The 26,682-nt window shown below is 35.7% G+C and overlaps 3 protein-coding genes across 3 annotated transcripts; 2 read left to right on the top strand and 1 right to left on the bottom strand.

Annotated features, from left to right (window-relative positions):
• Nucleotides 1–995: 995 nt before the first annotated feature.
• On the bottom strand, nucleotides 996–2,455 carry LOC105209208 (protein apnoia). The gene is made up of 3 exons (XM_011179505.3): nucleotides 2,181–2,455; nucleotides 1,328–1,461; nucleotides 996–1,251 (listed from the first exon to the last, which is right to left on the bottom strand). Exons 1-3 carry the CDS (start codon nucleotides 2,284–2,286, stop codon nucleotides 1,102–1,104), a joined length of 390 nt encoding a protein of 129 aa, XP_011177807.1. The 5' UTR covers nucleotides 2,287–2,455; the 3' UTR covers nucleotides 996–1,101.
• Nucleotides 2,456–9,030: 6,575 nt separating this feature from the next.
• LOC105209209 (uncharacterized) lies at nucleotides 9,031–10,667 on the top strand. The gene is made up of 2 exons (XM_011179506.3): nucleotides 9,031–10,124; nucleotides 10,266–10,667. The coding sequence occupies exons 1-2, from the start codon at nucleotides 9,170–9,172 to the stop codon at nucleotides 10,586–10,588; spliced, it is 1,278 nt and encodes a 425-aa protein (XP_011177808.1). The 5' UTR covers nucleotides 9,031–9,169; the 3' UTR covers nucleotides 10,589–10,667.
• A 2,615-nt stretch (nucleotides 10,668–13,282) lies between these two features.
• Nucleotides 13,283–24,650, top strand: LOC105209224 (uncharacterized). The gene is made up of 25 exons (XM_054232363.1): nucleotides 13,283–13,449; nucleotides 13,518–13,888; nucleotides 14,014–14,161; nucleotides 14,228–14,492; nucleotides 14,552–14,722; nucleotides 15,186–15,283; nucleotides 15,360–15,796; nucleotides 16,046–16,131; nucleotides 16,193–16,320; nucleotides 16,522–16,799; nucleotides 16,867–17,145; nucleotides 17,209–17,574; nucleotides 17,813–17,823; nucleotides 20,663–20,937; nucleotides 20,999–21,369; nucleotides 21,437–21,584; nucleotides 21,660–21,924; nucleotides 21,994–22,164; nucleotides 22,348–22,445; nucleotides 22,575–23,011; nucleotides 23,096–23,181; nucleotides 23,242–23,369; nucleotides 23,488–23,765; nucleotides 23,830–24,105; nucleotides 24,170–24,650. Exons 1-25 carry the CDS (start codon nucleotides 13,363–13,365, stop codon nucleotides 24,537–24,539), a joined length of 5,628 nt encoding a protein of 1,875 aa, XP_054088338.1. The 5' UTR covers nucleotides 13,283–13,362; the 3' UTR covers nucleotides 24,540–24,650.
• The last annotated feature ends 2,032 nt before the right edge of the window (nucleotides 24,651–26,682 follow it).

The raw sequence follows: 26,682 nt of genomic DNA, 5'->3' as shown, positions 1-26,682 counted from the left end.
GACTAAACAATGGGTAATATATATGAACTCGAACTGCAGCTTCTTGTGATGTTGTCATCTAAAATTGAGCTTTAGTGATTTGATTTCTGCCATCCTTAAGACCAAAAGTCTTCGAGGAATTTTTATCATGTAAGAGCTTTTCCATACGGCATTCGTGGGAGTAATAATAATTCTCTACGTTTCTCGAATAAAACCTCCTTACTACGTTTGAAATATTTATGCTTAACTTTCGTATAACAGTTTAAGTGCAAAGGCTTCAAAATGGTATTCAAATTGAATAGAAATATAGTTGCCATATCTGACGAGCAGCTTAGAAGCCAATTTAGGCAGACATACCAAAACAAAATTTGTTACAACTTTCGCCGTTTTCTTGCTGCAAATGTTAATACGTGAATTATATTATATTTAATTTTTTACATGTTATTTTTGGCATTCTAAGCTTGTCAACGAAGCGACTAAACAAATCAAAACTCAGAAAAACTAATTTAAGCTAAGTATACATATGTCTTTATGTGTGTACCGCCCTCGATTAATCGAAATCGAGAAAACGTTTCCCAAACACAGAGTTTGACCTAATTTCCCCCGCACCGAAAATGTTATCGACACATTTTATGTGCACTTCGTGTACACTTTCTTCTTACTACATGGTTCGGTTCGGCTGATCGCTACTAGCCAGCCATCGATCAAAACGTGCAACATTTAACGGTCACGTTCGTGGCTGCCCATGTTTGCAACGCCATTCAAAGTCGAGGAAGTACTAAGCGCAGTTCTGAATACTAAATAACGGTTACCTACCACGGAATAATGGAAATCATTTCACTTTTCATTTGAGCGCATTCTTTCACATAATTTATTTTCGCAAATTTTGTTGGTTTTGTTTTGTTTGTTTTACAAATTCTTCTTGCAAAAAGTATGCAAATTTGAAAATATAAAAAATGTTTAATAAATAAATAAATAAATAAATATTACAACTAACTAAATTAATTAAAATACTAATAATTAAGAGTTAATAATATTTTTGGTCTAATTTCAGCATTCGTTTTTCTCTTCAACTGCACTGAGGTAACAAAAGTCCTTTACACTTATGTGCGGCGATGCCTTTTACCATTCCTTCTCGAGCCAGACGGGTTGTTGGGTGTGCGAGTGCGAGTACACTACCGGCACGGGTGCGGGAGCGGTGTAAGCGGCAGCATGCACTTGTGGAATGGCGCGTGAGAGCATTTGACCGATAGCCAGAATCAAGAGGATGACCTGGAAGTGGTTGAAAATTGTTATTATTGTTCTTGGACCCATAGAGAGTGGGAAAAAGTTTTAAGGGAATACTTACACCAACACCCAGACCCTTCATGGATACAACGGTGAGTGCGGCCAACAGTGTGGTGATCACACCAACAACAAAGGCGCCGGGAATGACAGCGAAACTTAAACGCTTCAGGAAGTGATGGCTGAATGTGCGACCTTCTGTGTATGGTGAAGGTGAAAATAAAATTTGTGGTGAAAAAAATGATATTGAAATTAAAAGGAGAAAGGTGGTGAAAAATTAAAATTAGAATTAAAACAAATTAAAAATTGAAGATTGAAATTTTTAAAAGAAATTAAAATTAAAAATTATAAATAAATATTAAAAATTTTGAATGTCGAGATAACAATTAAAAAAAATTTCAATGAAAATGTTAGAAATATTTTATAGAAAATTTATAAAAATTAAAAAAAGGACAAAATGGCATGAAACCAAAAAAAAAATATTAAATCGAAACTCAAATAAAAAATAATAAAAAAACAAACAAAAAAAAAAACATTTATAAAATGAAATTGTGAAATTATAAAACGGAATAAAAAACAAAATAATAAAAATAAATATTGAAAAAAAATTCAAAGCTTTCATAATTTTATTCAAACACGAAAAATTGTGAAAAGCACCAAAAAAATAAAATTTTTAGAAAAAAATAGTTTTTGTAAGTTTCTAAAATCCTTTTATAATAGATAATCAAAATTTAGGAACTTTAATAAGCTCAAATGAACAATTTTAATATTTAATGTTGATTATTATTTTTATTCATTATTTATATTTGGTTGTTTATTATTCCGTTAGAACTTTAAAACATGCACAACTAAATTTTTTAAATTTTTCACCACTTTCACTTTTCACCAAAAAAATCAAATTTCAATAGTTCACCAACCAGCAACATCGGAAGCGTTATCCTCAGCAACTTGCTGGCACAAAACCTCGCTCATGACAGCGGCGAACAGCAGAACAGCAAAAGCGATTTTCTTGTTAGCGACCATTTTGCTCCTTTTTTATTTTAATTTATTATAATCCTTTAAGTGGAAAAAGTTTTCGAGTTTACAGGATACACGCACACACACTAACAATGCAACGACGGCAGCGTTGAAGAAGTCAGCAGCAGTTGATGGACTGTTGAAAGTTCGTAAGTAATTGAGTACCGATTTGACGTTGACACGCGCTTTAATAGTCAACGCTGCAGGGCACACACAGCACAGCGCTGACATGTAGAATTTTGACAAATCACGAAAAAAGCGAAATTGACAACAAAGCCCCAAAAGCACAGCGCGGCAGCAGAAAGAATTCGAAAAAATTAAATGTAAATGAAAGAAATCAAAATGTCACGACTAACCATTTACAAGCAACCAACACACACAGGCACACAAACGCACCGCCATTTGTACGCACGCTGTTTCACTCCAAAGTACGAGTATGTGCATTCGTGTGCTGAAAAACGCTGGACGCACTGCAAATGGTACGGCGCATTTCGCGCGCTACCTTTACCGTCTTTTGGTCGAGCAGACCAACAACAACAGGCAATAGCGAAAAAAATGAAATATAAATGGTGTGCACCAAGCTTGGGAGGCAAAAAAGAAATTTTCATTCGCATTGCCATGGCCAAAGTCATCCATTGGGCGTCAATTGGATTTGTTTGTGGATTGTATATGAATGTGTGTGTGTGATTGCACATATTGACATTTGTAAACGAAAAGCTCTTCGCAAATTTAGTGCTCATAAATATGGCTAATTGACGCGATTGAATGCAATTTAAGTGTCTCACACCACGCACTATCAATTGTTGGCAGTGGTTTAGTCATCATTCACATTCATTTCATGCAAACTGCATTTTGAATTCGGCATTGAGTTGAGCTCAAGCTGCATGGACACGGCGTAGACACTTATACAAGGATCTTTGACATATCGAAGTTGCATTAGACATCAATATTAGTTGTAGGCAATTAAAATATTTAGTTTGTGCCCCTTTTGCAGTGACTATAAAGTAATTAATTTTTGGTATTATTTATTATATAAAAACTATAACCTGGTAGGATAAATTTATATTTATACTCTCGCAACAAAAGTTGCTAAGAGAGTATTATAGTTTTGTTCACATAACGGTTGTTTGTAAGTCATAAAACTAAACGAGTTGGATATAGGGTTATATATATCAATATGATTGTTTCATTTATGGGTCAAAAACCATATCTCAGGAACTACTCGACAGATTTCAATGAAATTCGGTATATACTATTTTCTTGACACCCTGAGGACACGCGTGGAAAATGGATAAAATCGGCTCACAACCACGACAACTTACTCAATTTTGAACTCCATCTTATTCCTTCTCTTTATAATATATACATAAGGAACCAATGAAGATGGCGAAATAAAACTTTACAGAAATACTGTATATAATCTGTGGCGTCACTTGTGAAAATCGGAATTTGTCGAAATCGGACTATAACGTTTGAAAGCCTCGAATGTCGAATACGTAGAATTCAGATATTTTAATTTAATTCAGAGCAGATAATTTTCTTCTAATAGTGTGTCTCTCTACCAAAAATGGTTAAAATTGGGTCACAACTTCCCCTAGCTCTCATATACTTAATTATAGGATTTTCAAATTGGGTCAAATTGTGTGTTATCTTAATAAAAATATATCAATAAATGGCGAGAGTATAAAATGTTCGGTTGCACCCTTAGCCTTTCCTTACTGGCTAAACATGTGCCTCTGAAAAATTACTAAAATAACTTTTCTCTAGCCTACTGCATATCGATTATTTGTTCCGATTTCAGTTTTTCCAGAGATATATGTAAAAAATTTAGCCATATTTAAAAATATTTAACATTTTTCAGGACGAAAGAGCAATAAAAATATGTATGTATATTGTTATTTATTTTTAAGATGAAGGAACTTTGTTCTAATTATATCATGGCATCTTTCAATAAATATTTTTTTGAAGATTTTGCGTCACAAATTTGCATTCTTGTTTTATATAGTTCTTTCACAATCTTTCCATATTTAACTGAACAATAGCAGTTAAATAATTAACAATATGTAAAGAAGAGGCATTCCCGTTTGTAAGTTTTGCGTTCTATGAGTTTGCCTTATTTATGTTATAAAAGTATTTTTAAGAATTCCTAGGTTAGAGATACATACACGTATATATATATAGTAAACTTGATTCTAGTAAAACTTAATTTCATTATTCATCTAGTTGCCAGCGAGACGAGCTTAAAAATTCAACCAAATATGTCTTAGTCTAGGGTTCGCCTTGACCTCGCTTAGCCTTCATTGTCGTCAAATTTTCAGTAAGTGCTGTCGTAGAACTGCGATCAGAAAAAAGTCTTCGGATCAGTTCGGCATATATCGGTAAGTATAGAAATTCGATTCATTGCAATTCGCCATTGTTTTCATTAATAGGCGACAGGACGATTGTGGTCTCGTACGATACCCATTTTGGTCAAAGATTTACTATACCCTAGGCAGAATCATTGTGTTAGTAGTCATAACCCTATTTCCTATATAGTTGAGATCAATAATTTCGATATTATCAGAAAAAATAATACAATTTTTTGAGGATCAAGTATATATTTTTAGGGAATTGATATTGTATGTGGAAATATATTCTAAGATTTAGTTTTGCCCGCAAAACTAACAAAAGTTTCAGTAGACAAGGAAAATACAACATAAATGGCGTAATTGGTCTGTAATTTTTTGTGAACCAAATAGGTTGGGGCATTGTTGTCAATGGCCAGCGCTACATTTTGAACATTATGATGTTTTATGTTGGGATCCAATTTAAGAATGTAGACATCCGCCAATTTGTTCTATATTTTAACTAATATTAATGAAAGGTCTTGGTGGGTTATTTCGGAATAACTTTATTAGTATACAATAAAGCTTCCTGCGAGTGAATACAAAACCGCCAATCACCTTTCGTTACAATAGAAGAAGAAGAATTCGACCTTCCTGATGTTTTAAAACCAATTATAGAATACATTAATATTAACACCATCGATAAGCTTCATATATTCTATGTTTTATAATTAAGTGCATATTTTCTGTACACATATATTCATATGTATGCACACGATTGCTGAATTGCTTTTACGAGCCCTCACGTATGTGCTTAATGTTTTTTATGGCGGCGCATAGGGTTTATTGAGTTTATTGGTTTTCAAATACTCACGTATGACGACAGTATGTAGACACTTGGGAGCACATGCTTACATGTGTATATATATATATAAAAAAACGTACAAATATTCGTTTTCATTTTCGGTTACTAACGCTTTCGTTTTTACTTTTCGAATTCTTTTGTATTTTGAAATAAATCAAAATTAATAATTTTATGCAAATGTGAAAAGTGATTGCTTCGTGATGTGGATAAATTTGCATATTTAAGTACAGAAAGATATATGCATTGCATATACATATGTAAATAGTTGTTGGTGGTTCGAAGAAGTAAGACGAATTAATGAAGGAAAAATCTAATTTATTGAAAATTAAAAAATAAAATAATTTCGATAAAAATTTTCAGTATTAAAATACTCAAAAAAGTACTGCGAGCCTAAATTATTTGTTTTTTAAATATCAAATCTCCTTTCATTGGTTAAATTGAGACCACTTAATTGAAAATAAATTAACTCACATGCAATGCATGAATCGAGGTATGTATGTACATAGTGTAAATATATATGCAAGTAAGAGTACACATGTAAACTATGTAGCAGCGAATCGGCACATGCCATAAAAATCATATTTAAATGCACAATTGCATACAAAATTAGACTTACACACAATCAAAAGCTCACAGTACACATATATTAGTATTTGAATAGCATTCATGCTTACATATATTCACGGACAGACATATGAGCGCCCATAAGCGGCAAACGGATATGTGCTCATCCAAATACATGTATTTATACATGCATATGTACATAGAAATATATGTATGCACACATAAACATTGTATGCCGCTCGTCAAAATGTTTGCAAGCCAATTACTTTATTTCTATAGTGAAAACCATAATTAATGCAGCACAATTGAACACTTTTACTCTGCATTTTCCGGCAACACTTGTACACTTTATCAATGAATACGAGTACTAGTTGCCTACTATCAATGGTTGGCTAACCACTAGCCACTTTAGAGCTGGGTTTTTTCTTTTCTTATGCAAATTAAATGAAGAAGTTGTTGTCAGTCACTATTAAAACGCGAATTTAATTGCTTTCTAAAAGCTAACTAAAGGTTAGTAGCGGCATTAAATATACAAATACTTAAATACAATTTCATATAAGTTGCAATTGCCTACCTTTGGGCGCGCAGAAACGAGGCTAATAATAATGCGAAAGTATACGTATCGAAATAAAAAATAAAAATTATTATACTAATAAAATAATAATTATTTATACACGTTGATAAAGACCAAACATAAGTCCACCTCTCCGAAAAGAGAGACCACAGCTAATCAACTGATATAGGTCACGTTTCTCATAAAAGCAAATGGTGATTTCTGTCATTTTCTGACTTATTTATAACAGCGCCCTCTATTGGGTCTAAAACTATTTTATATACTTAGTTCGATTTAATCAAACTTATCCATGAAATTTCGCAGAAAAATAATACAAAGTTTTTATTAATTGAAGTAAAGAACAACGTACAAAATATATGAAAAAAGTGTTCGCTATTCGTAATTGGACAAGCTTATCCCTTCTGTGGCGAGTGTCGACAGAAGAGTAGACTCCAATCGATGGTATATATCATTTGCTTTCGACAAATTTCAAAATTTCTAACTATCGAAAAATAGCTATGGACAAATGAGCGATCCAGTCTATGGTTGATCGATCGACACTTACAATAGCACCGGTAGTCCAAAATCGCTTAGTAGTCGACAGTCGCAATAGGGGTTATCAACACTATCTTATTGATCTAATAAGAGAATTTTTAACTGACAATGAGTTATGAAATATTTAGTTTCGTAATCATATTTAACTTTGTAATTAACAATAAATATTTATTAAATTTATAAATATATTAATTTAATCTTAAAGATTATAATTAAATTATGAAGGGTTTTTTAAAAGGGACGCTACAAAAGTAGACTGAAATGTACATCAAACGACGCCATATGTTTTCCCGCTTTTAGGGAATCGCTACTTCTAAATGATAACCATGGAATTGCACAATATGTGGTTCCAATCGGACGGAACTTGGAAACCAAGTTTGGTGGTTTGGGCCATTGGTGTTATCTCACGAAATGGCCCAGTCAATTGACCGCCTAGGTCGTAGGATTTGGCGCCGTTAGACTATTTCCTGTGAAGCTATGTCAAGTCTATGGTCTATGACAACAAGCCAGCGACTATTGATGAACTTCGTACGAATATCGAACGTGAAATTGCAGGAATGTCGGCCGATTTATCCTTAAAAATCGCCAAAAATTGAGCCCGTGGTGGCCATGCAAAATAAATCGAGTTCCATACATAATGAAATCGAATGTACTTTCACTGGAATGAAGAATTTCATTGATATCCCAAACCGTTTTTGTTTTATTATAAAACAACTTTTGCGCTCTTATTAAGAGTTATTACCTTTTAGTATCGTAATCGTCAAAATTTTTTTAAATATAATTAAAGTATTCCAATCTCATGTAATCAAAATGAAATAATGAGTTTCAAAGCGTCTTATTTTATCCCACATAAATACAGATTTGGTCTCGTTAGAAGACAATTTTTCATTCTCCTGAAAACAAATAACAGCTTCTTGCAGGTTAGGCTATGTCGAGCTCCCATTATACAGAAGATGTGAGCTAAAACAACAGAGAGTTCTATGTCTTTAATGCGACGTTTCACCATACTTTGGTAATTGTTATTATTTTGGATTAACTAGTTAGTATCTAGTATGAATATGATTACCATTAACTATACATTGTGCTTTGATGACAAATAACAGCAACTTATTTCAACGTTCTGTATAGCTGAAGTGATAAATTAATTCACTTTAACGGATGAGCTCAATACCAATCGTGCTTCGATTAATCATTTTAATGAAAAGCAAATCAAGGCATATATATATAGTTATATATTATACATATTTGAAAAAAGACCCACTTTTAGCTATATGTACATATATTTATGTTGTACATTAATCGATTTTAGTAATCAGTAACTGTCGCAAGCAATTCTAAGGCGGCACTTTTTCCATTCAAACGACAGTTGTTAACTGGAAAGCGATTCATATCAAATAGAAAGTGGAAAGAGTTGTAAAATCTATTTCAGACAATGCTCACTGCACAATCTTAGTAGCTTGAGAACCTAATTAGAACGAAAGTATAAACAAATACATATATTTACAATACAGAAGTATTTACAGATAGTAAATAGCAAGTAGCTGTGCACGTTCGTGTGGTCAGTTGCATGTTCCGTAAGCGGTTTGGCATCAAGTGACACTCTGCCACAGTTTCTCGTCTTCTTGTCTTCTCGTCGCGCTATAAATAATTGCTAAGCTACACTTGCTTGTGTGTGTGTGCGTGTGGTTAGCATGTTGTTCCTATTGTTGAACTCTTCATTGGCTGAACTAATTGAATTCTCGGTTAACGTCCGACTGGAAATTCTAGAAACACCACTGACGTGCAGTTTTATTTGGGTGAACATGTTGCCATAGCTGTGCTTTCCCATAACAATTTGCCAGCTCTTCAGAATGCAATTGGATGCGAGTTAATAAAATGCACACCATTACAGCGGCCAGCACATTTCTGCCTCAGAATCTGTTGCGTGAAGACGTTGCGTTAGTTAGTGGTGCGACTTGTTGATAAATATTTAAGCTGTTGGTAGCGCTAAACGGCTAAGCGCTGGATATTATTTTCATCATTAAGAAAATGTATGCGAAATTTCGTATATTACTGACATTGTTGGTGTTTGTGAATGTGAATGTGAATCTGAAGGCGTTCAGTGCGAGTGCCGCCTATGAAGTTGAGGAAATCAACAGTGAGCAGAGTGCCGCAGTGCCAATTGTGCTGGAAGCTGATGGCGAGGAAGTCGAAACGTCAAACATAACGAATAAAGAGGTTGCAGCAACAACAACAACATCACTTGATGCACTACCAAAAGCCAGAGCCCGCAGCATAGCGGACAATAATGACGGCGATGCTGATGAGCACAATTTGAATGCAGCGCATGAGAAGCAGCACAAAGACACATCACGCCCATTGAAGAATGTCTTTCGTAGCATTTACAAGAGCTACAAGAGCACTTACATGGGCAATGTCACATCTGCGGAATATAAGAAGCGATTAATTGAGCGTTTAAGCGCAGGCGCACACAGTCACGTGACCAGTGCAAAACCAACAATAACAACACAGCGTGACGTATCGTCTGAGCAGCTAGTAAACGAAAGACTCATGAACGAAACTTCTTCAACGCTGGACACCAAAGTAACGCCACTCGTGCCACCCGCACTCGACGCCGAAGCACTCAAAGCGAAATTAAAAGAAAAGCTACGTAAGCGCAAACGCAAATATAATCGTTCGAATGCGAGCGCGAAGCGCGCAAAAACAAATAACAGGCACTCGAACACAACAACTGCCGACGCTGATAAGGTGAATGAGCGCGCGGACGACAACAACAACAATACGGTTAATAACATTACGGTACTTGATAACGCATCGCACACTTATAACGGCACTTTCAACGCTAAACCTAACCGCTACACAATCGGACCCGGCGTCAATGTGAGCTTTGATATGGTGAATGATATCGTTAATGTCAATTTGGATAGCGATAATCTAGTGGAAATAATGCGTGGGCGCTGGTTGAACGACAACAGCGAGGAGGGTGAGTAGCATACAATTGATTAATAGTCGTACCATTAGTGTGATAACTGTGTGCTAATTACACAAGTGCATTACTTAATTACAAAATTTTAATACTTCCCTCCCTCTCTCCCACTCTCTCTCTTTCTCTCACTGTTACTAGGTCGCGGCAAGAAGTACGATATGATTACCAAAGTGTTGCCACTCTTTGTGCTGCCATTTCTCATACAATCTGCCATTGTGCCATTTTTGGTCACCAAGCTGAAATTGTTGTTGGTGAAGTCGATATTGATTGGCAAATTGGCAATATTCTTGCTCATTTTGTCGGCCATCAAGAATAATAATAAATCGGTGCAATCTTATGAGGTCGCACCCTCATATTGGGCTGGTGAACCGAGTCGGCGTTCTGAATTGGCCGCGGCTGCTTCATCGGCCGCTTATAATGGCTATAGGGTGGAGGGTAAGCCGGCCGCCTGGATCAATTAATGTAATAAATTGCCTAAGATTAATGTTTTAAATTTTGTTGTTAATGAAATGGATATTAAAAGATATATGTATATGTGTGTTTGTTGTTTTACGATTTGTTAGCTGGAAGTTGTTGGAATTGTGTTTCGAAAGGTGTGACATGATTTCGAACTCTTGAATGTTTATGTTTTGTTAGTTTAATCTTATGTACAAGTATCGAAATCAAATTGGAAACCTAAAAATATATTTGATTGTTTGCCAAAACATTGGATCGTTTTAAGGTTTTGAGAAGTGGTAGACCGTAGCTCTAAAGTTAACAAAATTGTTATCTGCAAATCTTATAAAATAAAAATATCTTCTCGTGGTTAACATTGGCAGTTAAGATCAATTACATATAATAAAAACTTTATCTGTGAACGATGTTTTTAGAAAAATACTATTAAAATCTCCAGAGAAATACAAGCTGAGCTTTATATAATGTATTTGGTAGGTGAAAGTTCTATTTGTCCAGACTTGACTCAGGAACAACAGTGCTTCATTAAACTGGTACTCAGGTACGACATGTTCATTTCATCGAAATCGTTCGTTTTATGGAATAAATCTCAGATGACGTCAACAAATATTTTATCGGAACAACAACTATAATATTTTGGGGTTAGAGGGTGTTTGGAAGTCTACTAAGCGTTCTATGTTAAAACAAGTAAGGAAAGGCTAAGTTCGGGTGCAACCGAACATTTTATACTCTCGCAATTTATTGATATATTTTTATTAAGATAACACACAATTTGACCCAATTTGAAAATCCTATAATTAAGTATATGGGAGCTAGGGGAAGTTATGACCCGATTTTAACCATTTCTGGTACAGAGACACACTGTTAGCAGAAAATATTTCCTCTGAATTGAATTAAGATACCTGAGGATTTATCGAAATTTTCGGTGAAAAATTCCATAAGGCACGGAGTTTTTTATATTCGATATCCGGGGCATTGAAAAGTTACATTTCGACAATTTTTTCCCAAGTGACGCCACAGATCATATACAGTATTTCTGTAAAGTTTTATTTCGTTATCTTCATTGGTTCCTTATGTATATATTATAAAGTGAAGGAATAAGATGGAGTTCAAAATTGAGTTACATGTGAAGTTGTCGTGGTTGTGAACCGATTTTATAAATTTTTCTATTTTCTTATTATCCGATTTCAACTATTTTCATGGCGTGTGATAGGGTACGTAAGAGAACCAACTGCAGAAAGTTTGGTTTATATAGCTTCATTGATTTGCGAGATATATAACCGATTTGAGGAAGGGGCCACGCCCACTTTCCAAAAAAAGTTACATCCAAATATGCCCTTTCCTAGTGAGATCCTTTGTTCCAAATTTTACTTTTATAACTTTATTTATGGCTTAGTTATGACACTTTATGTGTTTTCGGGTTTCGCCATTTTGTGGGCGTGGCAGTGGACCGATTTTGCCCATCGAAAGCAACCCTCTCACGGTCCCAAGGTACATGTGTTCCAAGTTTCATAAGGATATCTCAATTTTTACTCAAGTCAACTATATCAGCTCAAGGTGCTATAAACTTAAATTCTCAACATGTTGCACAGCTGTTTGTAACTCCTAAAACTGAACGAGACTATGCGCGATAAATTGAGATCCGGAATTTATCTGTCTGTCCATGCAAGCTAAATCTCAAATGCTAATTGAAATATCTTTATGGCACTTGAAACGTGTGTTCCCAGGCACTAAGTGAGTTTTGGTATTGCAAATAAGAAACCGGGACATTTCTACGCTCATAAAGTACCAGTAAATGCTATAACTAATAAAGCTACAAAAGAAAAATGTGTGACAAAGGTTCACAGTACAGAGGAACATCCAAATTGCCTATAAGAATTGAAGTAGGCGTGGCGCCACCTACTTTGATGTCAAGAAGCATACTTCAAGAGCTACTTGATCAATTATGGATGGCGAAATCGGTTCTCAAACACGCCCATATCCCTAATAGAATGGCGTTCGCACATCTGTTTGACATTTCCTTCAAACATCTAATACATTTCAATTGCTCTCACATAACTTATTAATTAAATGAGAAATTATCGATTTACTTGTTATTTCTGTATGTTATATCATCTACTAAATTTGTCTGATAAACTCATTCTGACTCTTCACTTGATAATTGAATGGCAAATTAAAATTTGGTTTTTCAAGTACTAAATACGTCGAGACACAATTATATTGAAATTTCCATAATTCAGAACGGTCGTAAACTTGTTTCAAATCGACATTGTTTTTTAGTTTATCCAATATCTAATCACCGCCACACATTAGATACCTTTATAGTGGAAAGTGGCAATGAATACAATTGACGACTGACTTGAATGCAATTGAATCTTATCACTAGTATAGTTCATGAAAAAAATTACAATGTCAATTATAAATAATTAGCAAATCATTCAAAATTCCCATTTACCCTCGAACCCACCCTGTACTTTTATATATCTAGATAGCGGCCAATAGTCCAATAAACTATTTAACTGTACATATTTTGTAATTATTTGTGTGAAATGAAAATACAGAAATAAATGGGTGAATATTTTTATTGTCACAATCGATTTACTATGCATATAAATGAAAGATTAGATTCGGTAATCTCCAGTTTGACCAACGTAAAAAAATCAAATGCTCGCACAAGCAATGAGTGCACAGATCTGCTACGAACAGTTTCAAATTGAACGTAGGCGACAGCGGATTACACGGTATTCCGCTAGAACACCTACTAAATAGAAAAAATAGCAAAATGCTATTTAATATTAGCGTGAAATATTTTAGTTTAGTGCTGTTGGGTTTATCCTGTGCAGTGCAAGCAGTGGAGGAGAAGGAAATTGTGAGCTAACAACAACAAAATAAAAAGTGTTTTTACTGATTTAAAATTGTATTTGTGTGTATATATAGATCAATTATAGACTGCCCGACAGCGTAAATCCGATCAACTATGATCTGTATCTACATCCGGATATCGAGACGGGCAATTTCACTGGTCAAATACTCATTAGAGTGAACAGCGTGACACCCATCACGGAGATTGTGCTCCACTCAAGTCAATTAGTGATCGACCATGTGTATTTAAAGAATACCAAAAATCCCACTGTATTTGTTAAGAACTATTCTTTGGATCCGGTGCGTGAATTCTTGGTGATCGAATTGAGTGAGGAGTTGCCAGCTGGACTTAACTTCGATGTTGGCATACTGTTTGCGGGCAGCATGGCTGGTAAAATTGTTGGTCTCTACAGTTCGTCGTACCTCAAGGCGGATACCACGAAGAAGTATGTACCCTTAAGTGAAATATATAGCCTTTTTTGACCCTCACAACTGACCAAATAATTTGTTATTAAAAAATAGAATATAAAATATTAATATTTGTCGTTTAACTTGTCTCTCCCAACCACAGACGCATAGCCACTTCTAAATTTGAACCCACATTCGCGCGTCAAGCTTTCCCCTGCTTTGATGAACCGGCGAAGAAGGCAACTTTTAATATCACATTGGTAACACCCTCAGAGGGTGGCTATCATGCGCTCTCAAATATGGATATACTGGTAAGTGTAAATAAAAAAATATGCTTAAATAATTATTTCTTACACTCCACTCCTTCACTTTGTTAGCGAGAATCTTATCAGGGTGAATATACCGAGGTTTACTTCACCCAAAGCGTACCGATGAGCACATATCTGGCTTGCTTCATTATTTCGGATTTCGCACATAAATCGGCGCTTATCGAGACTAACGCTATTGGTCAGCCATTTACCTTGCGCGTCTTTGCGACACCCGAACAACTTGATAAAGTCGATTTTGCACTGGAAGTTGGCAAAGGAGTCATGGAATACTATATACAATATTTCCAAATTGAGTATCCATTGCCAAAAATGGGTAAGCGGATTAGTTTAAGTTTCGTTGAAACTGTTTTTAAATTCTGTTGCTTATTGCAGATATGGTCGCTATACCGGATTTTGTATCTAACGCTATGGAACATTGGGGTCTAGTAACATATAGGCAGACCGCTTTGTTATTCGACGAAAAGCAGAGTTCGTCGGCGAATAGACAAAGTGTGGCTCAAGTTATAGCGCACGAGTTCTCACATATGTGGTTCGGAAATTTGGGTATGTAGCAGTATACGTTTTTTTTATATTTTCTATATCGGAAATACTAGTTAAGAAATAGTTCTTTTATGGAACTACTGTAAATAAGACTTACTGAATTTTCTAAAAATGCTGTCGAGTTGTATTGAATCCAATTTTACATGCCGTAGGTCTTAATTTAATCCAAATGGAGACTCTGAAAATAATGTAGAATATATATTAATATTTAATTTCGGTACATTTTTTTAATATAATATTATATATTTCTAACTTAGTCTATATATTTTTTAAAGTATTATTATATAAATATCAAAATATTCGTGCAACCTTAGTCATATCAGAAATTGACAGATAAGCAGAAGTAGTTCTAGATCTCTAGGAGCTAAAGATTGGCGAATAGAACATCAACTCTGCTATTAAGCCAACAGCAACTATCTCCAAATTACAAATATATAACTAATTTCTATTCAATTTTTTTTTACAGTTACAATGCAGTGGTGGAATGATTTATGGCTAAATGAGGGTTTCGCCAGATATATGGAAAACAAAGGCATAAATGCGGTATTTCCCGAGTGGAAAATGGTAAAGAATGTCTTTATCCCTTCACATTCCCCTTTTAAAATTGCATACAACTTGTTTCTCATTCCTTTCCGCTCAGCTTGAACAATTCATTGTTTCACGTTTACACGAGGTACTCACACTTGACGCGACTTTGGGTTCACATCCAATCGTACAGACGGCAGAGAGTCCCGCACAGATAACACAATTATTTGATTTGATCACATATGGCAAAGGCGCTTCGATTATACGCATGTTAGAGGATTTTATTGGCGCTGATACCTTCCAAAACGCCGTCACAAATTATTTGGACAAATTTAAATTTAAAAATGCTGTGACCGAAGATTTCTTAGATGAAGTACAAAAATTGCAAACGGACATTGATGTGAAATCAATTTTGCAAACATGGACGGTGCAAATGGGTTTCCCCGTTGTTACTGTTGAGCAAGTGTCAGCAACACAGTATCGTCTAACACAAAGACGTTTCTTTTCGAATCCGAATGATTACAGTATGCAAGTCGATGATTCGCCTTATAAGTGAGTAATGTGAGATATTAATGGTATTTATAGTTTTAGTTGAGCGCGTGATAACTCAGTTTTTAAATATGACTTTTCCTCGTTAATGTGGTTTCAAGAGGTCAATGTGGGATTGTCATGTCTAGAAGATGTTTGATCTAGGTTACATGGAGTCAACTCCCTTAAGCACTTCCCTTTACGAAACTTCTTATTTTTATCAAGTACTGTTTGCCCAATCTTATATATATTCGTATTATTTATTATTTTCAGTTATACTTGGTCAATACCAATCACTCTACGAGTAAATGATCTTCCTAATGTTCAACATGAATGGTTTTTACGTGATTCAGATTACGGTAATTGTCTATAGTTTCCATTAAATCAATATATACGACTCTCTTTAACCTATCTTTTTAGTTGATATCAATCTTGACGAGCCGGTGAAATGGATCAAATTCAACTGTGATCAAGTGGGCTTGTATCGTGTTAACTACCCTGATGAATTGTGGCTCAATTTAGCTAAGGAATTAATATTGGATCCATTGGTAAGCTGAAAGATATATGCTTTACCAAGATTTATAACTGTAATGTTAAGAAAATGGAGATACAGTTTCTTAAATTGTTGTGTTCGACCCAAATTTTTCGTTCGAAGCTCTTTTTTGGGAGAAAGTTCATTCTGCAAAAATTTCTTAGAAAAAAATCCTCAGTATCCTTGAAGTCAAGTAAATAATCTGCTATTTTCATAGACTTTCAGCAATGGCGATCGTGCTGGTCTACTTAATGATGCCTTCTCATTAGCCGATGCCAAACAACTATCCTACGATATAGCGCTTGATTTGACCAAATATTTGGTAAAAGAGGAGGACTACATACCGTGGAATGTGGTGGCTACCAAACTGACCGCACTGAAACGTGCGCTAATGTTTACCGAAACCTATATAAATTACAAAACGTATGCGCGTGAATTAATCACACCAATCTATGAGGAACTTGGCTGGGAGATGGGCAAAGATCATTTGGAAAAGTAAGCGTTATTTATCGATTTCACAAAAAATCTTTGTAATTTCCTTTTACTTTTTAAACGCCGACAGTCGTTTCCGTGTAACTGTGCTCAACGCAGCCTGTGCACTTGGTCTCGAGTCGTGTTTGCAAGAGTCGGCAGTACGTTTTAGAAACTGGCTTGCGAATCCAACCGTACGACCACATCCGGATGCACGTGAAATCGTCTACTATTATGGCATGTTTGTGGCTGGAGATGAGGATTCGTGGGATGTTATGTGGCAGCTTTTCCTCACCGAAGCGGATGCTAGTGAAAAGTTGAAATTAATGAATGGCCTAGCGGCAGTGCAGGTGCCTTGGATCTTAAACGAGTAAATTCGCTTGGATACTATACTTTGATAAGTTATTAATTAATATAATTTTCTTAATTGTAGTTTTGTCAGACTCGCTTGGTCCGAGGAAAATGTGCGTGGTCAAGATTACTTCAATTGCTTGTCGTCTATAGCGCGCAATGAAATGGGTGAGTCAATTGTCTGGGACTTTGTGCGTGAAGAATGGCCCGCCTTGGTGGAACGTTTCGGTATCAATGAACGGACGTTGGGTAATTTAATACCGTCAATTACCGCAAGGTTCGATACGCAGACCAAATTGGAGGATATGGAACAATTCTTTGCTAAATATCCAGAGGCGGGTGCTGGCACTGCGGCACGTGTACGCGCGTTGGAGACTGTTAAGAACAATATTCAATGGCTAAAGAATAATGAGCAAGTCATTGCCGCATGGTTGGAGAAGAATGTGTCTTAATTAGTACAAACGTTTGATTTTCTTTTGTTAAAAAGTTGAGTTTTAATAAAAATGTTTGCACAAAGTTGTAAAATGAAATGAAATGTATTTCGCAACTTTTTTCACATGATTATAAAATATGTTGTGATCCTTAGAGCCAATTCTGTAGTTCTTTATAATTCAACATCGCTTAAAATGCCACTATAACCACATTATTTTTATGCCAATATTCACCGGATATCTAACACAATCTAGAAATGTTGGAGGTATGCAACAGATTAGGTTTTACAATGAACAGCTTTTAAAAAGATTTAATAATCACCTAGTATCTTCAGGGATTGATTTAATGGTTAAATAAGAGGTTGATAAGATACCCAACAGCAAGCGCACGCAATTAAACAAGTCGTGGGTTTATTGCGCTCCCATATTTTAAGATAAGGCTAAGCAACATGTTAGTGACTCATATTTTTAATCGGTTATAAATAATAAGCGCGAATAACGAGATTAAAATATTGAGTTGGAATTAACACACGGTAGTGTTTTCTAATCATAAAATCTAACAATAAAATGTCTGCTTCACTTATTTATCGCAAGATGTCGCTGATACTTACAATAATCTATCGCCGCACTTGAGATATTTATACTCACGCAACAAAAGTTGCTAAGAGAATATTATAGTCTTGTTCATATAACGGTTGTTTGTAAGTCATAAAACTAAACGAGTTAGATATGGGGTTATGTATATCAAAATGATGAGGGTGACGAGACGAGTCAAAATCCGAATGTCTGTCTGTCTGTCCGTCTGTCCGTCCGTCCGTCCGTGCAACGGATAACTTGAGTAAAAACTGAGATATCTTGATGAAACTTGGAACACACGTTCCTTGGGACCGTGAGAGGGTTGCTTTCGAAAATGGGCAAAATCGGACCACTGCCACGCACACAAAATGGCGAAAACCGAAAACGTAAAAAGTGTCATAACTAAGCCATAAATATAGTTACAAAATTTGAAAAAATTTGGAACAGAGGATCGCATTAGGAAGGGGCATATTTGGATGTAATTTTTTTGGGAAAGTGGGCGTGGCCCCGCCCCCAAATCGGTTATTTGTATATATCTCGCAAACAAATAAAGCCATATAAACCAAACTTTCTGCAGTAAGTTCTCTTACGTACTCCACCACACACCATGAAATTAGTTGAAATCGGATAATAACCACGCCCACCTCCCATACAAAGGTTAGGTTGAAAATTACTAAAAGTCAGTTAACTCAGTAACGAAAAACGCCAGAAACACTAAATTTCACATAAGCAATGGCAGATAGAAGATGCACTCAGATTTTTTTACAAATTGGAAAATGGGCGTGGCATCGCCGACTTATGGGTCAAAAACCATATCTCAGGAACTACTCGACCGATTTCAATGAAACTTGGTTTGTAATAGTTTCCTTACATCCCAATGATATGTTGTGAAAATAGGCCAAATCGCTTCACAACCACGCCTACTTCCTATATACCAGAACTTTGAAGACGATCTGAATCGTTTACTTTACAATATATAAAGTAAGCACTAGTGAAGATATCGATGCAGAACTTTGCACAAATACTACCTTTATAGTGTGGCAGCCCCATTCTAAAAATCGTTGAAATCGGAGCATAGGGTTTCAAGGCCCCATTAATCGAACATGAGGACCTCGGTGCTTCTAACCTAATATTATGGTTTCCAACTTTTAATGGACTTTATACAATATATATGACGAATATATGGGTTAAATTGTATATTATGTAATATAAATAAAGTTAAATAAATAAATTGCGAGAGTATAAAATGTTCGGCTACACCCGAGCTTAACCCTTCCTTACTTGTTGATAGTTAGATTTATAAACGCGAGCCCATTGGCAATTACTTGAATAATGATAAGCTATACAAAATCTAACATTTGAACCACTCAAGTGTTAAATTTTTGCCAAAGTACAACCGCTGTGTTGCAACATTGATAATCTGTTTTACAGATCAGTGCTTGTTATGTTACTTGGTTATCTTATTGGTTGATATGGTTAGCTTTTCACTGTGAAGAATTTATCAATGTTATATAGGCGGAGAGAGAGAGAGAGAGGGAGAGAAAAAATATTTAGTTATTCAGAGTAAATCACAATACTAATGTTCTACATTAGAAGTTTAGATTGATCTGAGCAGTAGTAGTAGTTTCCGTTTTAGTCCACAATATCAGTTGATAATGCTCTCAATACACTCTACTCTTACTTCTCAACAATTGCCGTCAAATGTAATTCGATACAGTTCATTATACTCAAGTACTACGCTTTGAAAGAAAAATAGAGTAGAGTACCGTTGTATGTCGGAAGCTTGACTACAAATTTTTCGCTTTGTTGACATACGCCATCGGTTCAGTTTTATACGGACGTATGCGACATTTTCTAATAAAAATATATTAAACACCAACTTTTGTACGAAATCTATGGGAAAAATCGCACAAAACTTCCGACAAAATGCCAGTTTAGATTAGTACTATCTCTAATCAGTTAATAATTATTGCCAAAATATACAGTTTTCTCGATACTCTAATAATATTTCATGATAAGCAGTTATTTGCTAATATGTTTAGATACCGTTATTCCAAAAAAAAAAAAACCGTTATACAAATAGATTATTACATTAACTACAATATACAATGTGGCTCATTAATTTTTCTATCGCTAAATATTCAATAACGAAATTGAACTATGTATTATCAGCAATTTTATAGCAACTTTTATGGCAAATACGCGATAATACGCAGGCTTTAAGCCATAAATTAACTTCGATGTGTACATCTTATTTTTCGAGCAATTTTTGTTTATTATAGCCACTGCATATGTATGAACATGCAAATATATATGACGGTACTCATAAAAGGAGTGATTAGATTAAGTATGCTGTCTTGATAAAGCAAGCAATAGTAGGCAGATAACGACAGACGTGGTACTTACGAACATGTGGCAATTGCTCTCAGGCGCAAGCTACAGTTACGGCTAAGCAGCCGTAAGTGAAGGTTGTACGACGCGACATTAACAAGTAATTTAAGTGTTATACTAAGAAGGATAGTTAGTAAGGAGTGGTGAACATGATTATTACAACCAAAGTGGTGGCGATCTGTTTGGGTTTAGCCCTAGTCGCCTTTACGACATCCACGATCGTTTTGGCAGTGCAGAAGGCCAATTTACAGGATGAATTGGATGCATTGAAAAGCTCTACCACGACCACAGCGGTAACGCCCACTACACCGAGTACAAGCGGTCCGCCAGCAACAACACCAACTACAACAACCGTTGGTGCACCATTAACAACAACGCCATTACCAGAGACTACAACAACTGCGCCGGAAGTTGTAAGTCAATAATTGTAATGATTACTAAAGGATTGTAATTACTTTTTTTACTATTACAAAGATCAACTATCGACTGCCCGACAGTGTTATACCAAGCAACTATGATCTTTATCTGCATCCGGATATCGAAACGGGCAATTTCACTGGTCAAATGCGTATTTGGGTGAACACCACTCGTAGCATTGACAAGATTATATTGCATTCCAGCAAATTAGTCATAAACAATGTTTATTTGTGGGAGACGAAAAATCCGACTATATTCGTTAAGAACTATTATCTGGATTTGGTGCGTGAATTCTTGGTGATCGAATTGAGTGAGGAGTTGCCAGCGAATCTTAGATTCCAGCTGGGCATAATATTTGAGGGCAACATGGCTGGTAAAATTGTAGGACTCTACAGTTCATCGTACCTGAAAGCCGATAATACGAGGAAGTAAGTATAGCGAAACATTAGTGCGATTTTGTCGCTGATCTCAACTGATACCGAAAATCTCGCTTAGATATATTGCCACATCTAAATTTGAGCCCACATATGCGCGTCTCGCATTCCCCTGTTTCGATGAACCGGCCATGAAGGCGACATTCGATGTGACTTTGGTGTATCCTTCCGAGGGTGGTTACCATGCGCTCTCAAATATGGATATCGCGGTAAGCGGTAGATATTTTTTAATGTAAAAATTCAATATAATTACATAAGAATTTAATACATTCCACGACGTTTAGCGTGAATCTTACCAGGGTAAATACACCGAGGTTTACTTCAATACAAGCGTACCGATGAGCACATATCTGGCCTGTTTCATTGTTTCCGACTTTGAATATAAATCTGAGGAAATCAATACTAACGGTATTGGTAAGCCATTCACATTGCGTGCCTTCGCAACACCCGAACAACTTAATAAAGTTGATTTCGCCTTGGAGGTTGGCAAAGCAGTGATCGAGTACTACATACAGTACTTCCAAGTGGAATATCCACTACCGAAATTGGGTAAGTGTCTCTAATATTTATGTGAAAAATATATTTTTTAAAGATTTTAATTTATTTCGTCTCTCATAGACATGGCCGCAATACCGGATTTCGTCTCCGGCGCAATGGAACATTGGGGTCTAGTGACATACCGTGAAACCTCGCTGCTTTACGACAAAGCTGTCAGCTCCACGGCGAATAGACAACGTGTTGCGAGCGTTATCGCCCATGAATTTGCACATATGTGGTTTGGAAATTTAGGTAATTTAGGAATTTATTGACTTGACTAGCGTCTTCAGTTAATAATTCATTGATACTGTATGGTGTTATAGACTTAAATCATAAATTTATTTATTTCATAACATTTTTGCAATTATGACCTCTGAATTTGTGGGTCTGTTAACACCTTATCAAGCATGTATTTACTAACTAATCTATTTACAGTTACTATGGCCTGGTGGAATGATTTATGGCTTAATGAGGGTTTTGCTAGCTACATTGAAGATAAAGGTGTTGAGGCGAAGTTCCCCGAATGGAAAATGGTAAGTGCATGAAAAAATTGGTTCAATTAGCAATTTAAAAAAAATTTGCAATTAATTTAAGATTTTTAGATTACTTAATTAATTATTAAATTATTTTTTAATTAATATTCTAATTTTTCTAATTTTCAGCGTGATCAATTCATTACTGGTACACTGCATGGCGTACTCTCATTGGATGCCACACTTGGTTCTCATCCCATCATACAGACTGTAGCTAATCCCGATCAAATTACGGAAATTTTCGATACCATCACCTACTCGAAGGGTTCATCGATTATACGCATGTTGGAGGATTTCATTGGACCTGATAATTTCCAAAAGGCCGTCACGAATTACTTGAATGAGTACAAATTTAAAAATGCGGTCACCGATAACTTTTTAACCGAAATCGATAAATTAAATTTGGGCATCGATGTGAAATCAATCATGAACACCTGGACGGAACAAATGGGTTTGCCGGTGGTGGAAGTGGAACAAATTAGCGAAACCAAATTCAAATTGACCCAGAAACGTTTCTTCTCCAATCCCGCCGACTACAATGGTGTCTATAATGATTCGCCTTTCAAGTATGTACACAGCCTATATATTTAGTTTTGTAACTAATTACAATGTAATGCTGTAATTCAATTACCATGTTTTATATTATACAGTTATACCTGGTCCATACCTATTACTTACAAAACGAATGCCGTTAGTGACGTTGTCAGAGCGTGGTTCTACTATAATGATGCGGAATGTAAGACGCTGATTGCAACACAAGTTTAATTTATACCTTAAAAATCTTTTAACCTTGCAGTAATCATTGAATTGAGCGCGGCACCACAATGGATCAAATTCAATTACGATCAGATCGGTTACTATCGTGTTAACTATCAGGCGGAATTGTGGCAAAAATTGGCGAACCAGCTAATAGCAGATCCAGCTGTAAGTTAATTTTTTGTTTGACTTCTCGAGCGAAAGCAATTAAACGAAAAGTCTCTTCGAAATGCATATTTTCACAAACTTCGTATCACTTAAAGTTTCATTTCTCTCAATTTTACAGAAATTCTCAGTTGGCGATCGTGCTGGTCTCCTCAACGATGCCTTCTCACTAGCCGACGCCACTCAACTCTCCTATGATACAGCGCTCGATATGACAGCATACTTAGCCAAGGAGGCGGATTATGTGCCCTGGAGTGTGGCTGCCTCGAAGCTGACATCACTCAAGCGCTTGTTGATGTTTACCGAAGTGTTTGGAAATTACAAGAAATATGCACGCGAATTGATTGAGCCAATTTATAAGAGTGTTACATGGACGGTGGGCGAAGATCACTTGCAGAAGTATGCTTTATATAAAGAAAATGTTTAGAAGTTAACTAACTTGTATTTAACTATCTCTTGCTAGTCGCCTGCGTGTCACCATACTCGCAGCTGCTTGCTCGCTCGGCCTAGAAGATTGTCTAAAAGAAGCTAATACACGCTTCAACGCCTGGTTGAAAAATCCTACTGAACGCCCACATCCGGATATACGTGAAACTATCTATTATTATGGCGCCTTTGGTGCTGACGAAGAAGCTTGGCAAACTATGTGGGAACTTTTCGTGAAAGAAACCGATGCCAGTGAGAAATCAAAATTGATGTACGGTCTGTCGGCTGTACAAGTGCCATGGATATTGGGCAAGTAAGTCAACCACCCTTTTTTATAACTCTCGAAAATTTGTTATTATATGCAATATACTTCTCAGCTACATCAATCTCGCTTGGGATGAGAACAATGTGCGCAGTCAAGATTACTTCAGTTGTCTGCAATATATTGCCGCCAATCCCGTGGGTGAACCACTTGTCTGGGATTATGTGCGTGAACACTGGCCCGATCTGGTGGAGCGCTTCGGTTTGAATGAACGTTATTTGGGCAGCATGATACCCTCGATAACCGGGCGTTTTGATAAACAAACGAAGTTGGAGGAAATGGAAGCATTCTTTGCTAAATATCCCGAAGCCGGTGCTGGTGCTGCGGCGCGTGTGCGTGCACTGGAGAATGTTAAGAATAATATTGCTTGGCTGGCGAACAACAAGGACAATATTGGATCATGGTTGGAGAAGAAATCCTTGTGAAGTTGCAAGCAAGAGGAAAGAATCATTTAAAATTTAATATTATAGTTTTTATTGAGAAAAAGTATGGAATCATTAAGAAAATAAAGTTTTGATCATTTTCTTTTTGTTGAATATTTGCTTTTACTGTAAAAGACGAATTCTTAAGCTTTTCACGTATCATAAGAACCAAGAAAGAAACATAATTATAATCTGGTATTATAGAAATAAATCGAAATGGTAGAAGTCTAAATAAGTTTTCAATACTGTCTGGGACAAAAGATAGAAAAGAAAAATATCATAAAATGTGAATCACACGGAAAGCTTCTGGAAGTCTTCTAGTGAGCCACATTAAGAATAGGGTTGCCATATATATATAAATACATAAATTAAATTACCCAAATTTTTAGAAATAACTTTAACGAAATAAATGGCTTTAAACTGCTTTTGCAGAAAATATCCAATTTAAATAGTCCGAATTAGAGTTGCCACCTTTCATGAAAAGTCAAATTTACTAATATGTTACAAAATGTGTGCCAAATGTACTTAAAATAAATTTAAAAGTATGTAATCTTTGTAATTAATTGCCTATAAATATCTCGATCTAGCGCCCAATCGAATCTTAAAAGGGCTTATTGATAAAAATTCGACTCTGGTGCCATCTATCGGTGTATTTGAAATAAATCGAATAAATGGGGCGAAAAATCACATACCGTTAAAAGAAATATTGTTATATGAGAGTTCACAACTACACTTGTTTTTCAATTGAAGACACCCTCTGTTTATAGTACTGTACTGCCGCCTAAAATTATGCCACATACTGTGTTGTTCGTTTTTTAAATGATCTTGTGTTTCATATTACATACTAACCATTAGGTTAGAGAAAATACGAATGACCTTGCTAGTAAGTCAAAATAAGAATTGCATTATGTTATATGAGAAAAATGCAAATAAAGTTGTTTATTTGGAAATTGAGATTTTATGTTTAATTTCTTTAAAATAATCATGCAAATGAAGTAAAGTACCGTGCTATGACAACCATTCTGACGAAGTTTAATGTATATATATGATCTTTTCGCGTGAATAAAATTAGGTCAGCTAGGAAACTCCATCATATACATAATATACATATGTACTTATAATTACACAAACAAAAAATTCCAAAAAATTTTAATCAAAAACAGAAAAAAAATTAATTAGAAGCTCAATCAGAAGCTAACAAGTTTGGGTTCTCCAAACTGCATTCTAATATGAAGTGGATACAAAAGTATTTAAAGGGTGATTTTTTAAGAGCTTGATAACTTTTTTTTAAAAAAAAAACGCATAAAATTTGCAAAATCTCATCGGTTCTTTATTTGAAACGTTAGATTGGTTCATGACATTTACTTTTTGAAGATAATCTCATTTAAATGTTGACCGCGGCTGCGTCTTAGGTGGTCCATTCGGAAAGTCCAATTTTGGGCAACTTTTTCGAGCATTTCGGCCGGAATAGCCCGAATTTCTTCGGAAATGTTGTCTTCCAAAGCTGGAATAGTTGCTGGCTTATTTCTGTAGACTTTAGACTTGACGTAGCCCCACAAAAAATAGTCTAAAGGCGTTAAATCGCATGATCTTGGTGGCCAACTTACGGGTCCATTTCTTGAGATGAATTGTTCTCCGAAGTTTTCCCTCAAAATGGCCATAGAATCGCGAGCTGTGTGGCATGTAGCGCCATCTTGTTGAAACCACATGTCAACCAAGTTCAGTTCTTCCATTTTTGGCAACAAAAAGTTTGTTAGCATCGAACGATAGCGATCGCCATTCACCGTAACGTTGCGTCCAACAGCATCTTTGAAAAAATACGGTCCAATGATTCCACCAGCGTACAAACCACACCAAACAGTGCATTTTTCGGGATACATGGGCAGTTCTTGAACGGCTTCTGGTTGCTCTTCACCCCAAATGCGGCAATTTTGCTTATTTACGTAGCCATTCAACCAGAAATGAGCCTCATCGCTGAACAAAATTTGTCGATAAAAAAGCGGATTTCACATTTCGAACCGAACACTGATTTTGGTAATAAAATTCAATGATTTGCAAGCGTTGCTCGTTAGTAAGTCTATTCATGATGAAATGTCAAAGCATACTGAGCATCTTTCTCTTTGACACCATGTCTGAAATCCCACGT

The sequence above is a fragment of the Zeugodacus cucurbitae genome, chromosome 2 (assembly GCF_028554725.1).
Source record: "Zeugodacus cucurbitae isolate PBARC_wt_2022May chromosome 2, idZeuCucr1.2, whole genome shotgun sequence".
NCBI lineage: Eukaryota > Metazoa > Arthropoda > Insecta > Diptera > Tephritidae > Zeugodacus > Zeugodacus cucurbitae.
The sequence above is the reverse complement of the archived record's forward strand: the minus strand, read 5'-3'. Positions and strand labels throughout refer to the sequence as shown.

What these genes read in the sequence shown, in the direction of transcription:
- LOC105209208 (XM_011179505.3), bottom strand. Translation starts at nt 2,286, where the DNA reads ATGGTCGCTAACAAGAAAATCGCTTTTGCTGTTCTGCTGTTCGCCGCT. An exon ending in TAACGCTTCCGATGTTGCTG is followed by an intron (nt 1,462 to 2,180) that starts GTTGGTGAACTA and finishes CACCATACACAG; the next exon opens with AAGGTCGCACATTCAGCCAT. An exon ending in TGAAGGGTCTGGGTGTTGGT is followed by an intron (nt 1,252 to 1,327) that starts GTAAGTATTCCC and finishes AACCACTTCCAG; the next exon opens with GTCATCCTCTTGATTCTGGC.
- LOC105209209 (XM_011179506.3), top strand. Translation starts at nt 9,170, where the DNA reads ATGTATGCGAAATTTCGTATATTACTGACATTGTTGGTGTTTGTGAAT. An exon ending in GAACGACAACAGCGAGGAGG is followed by an intron (nt 10,125 to 10,265) that starts GTGAGTAGCATA and finishes CACTGTTACTAG; the next exon opens with GTCGCGGCAAGAAGTACGAT.
- LOC105209224 (XM_054232363.1), top strand. Translation starts at nt 13,363, where the DNA reads ATGCTATTTAATATTAGCGTGAAATATTTTAGTTTAGTGCTGTTGGGT. An exon ending in CAGTGGAGGAGAAGGAAATT is followed by an intron (nt 13,450 to 13,517) that starts GTGAGCTAACAA and finishes GTGTATATATAG; the next exon opens with ATCAATTATAGACTGCCCGA. An exon ending in TATGTGGTTTGGAAATTTAG is followed by an intron (nt 22,165 to 22,347) that starts GTAATTTAGGAA and finishes ATCTATTTACAG; the next exon opens with TTACTATGGCCTGGTGGAAT.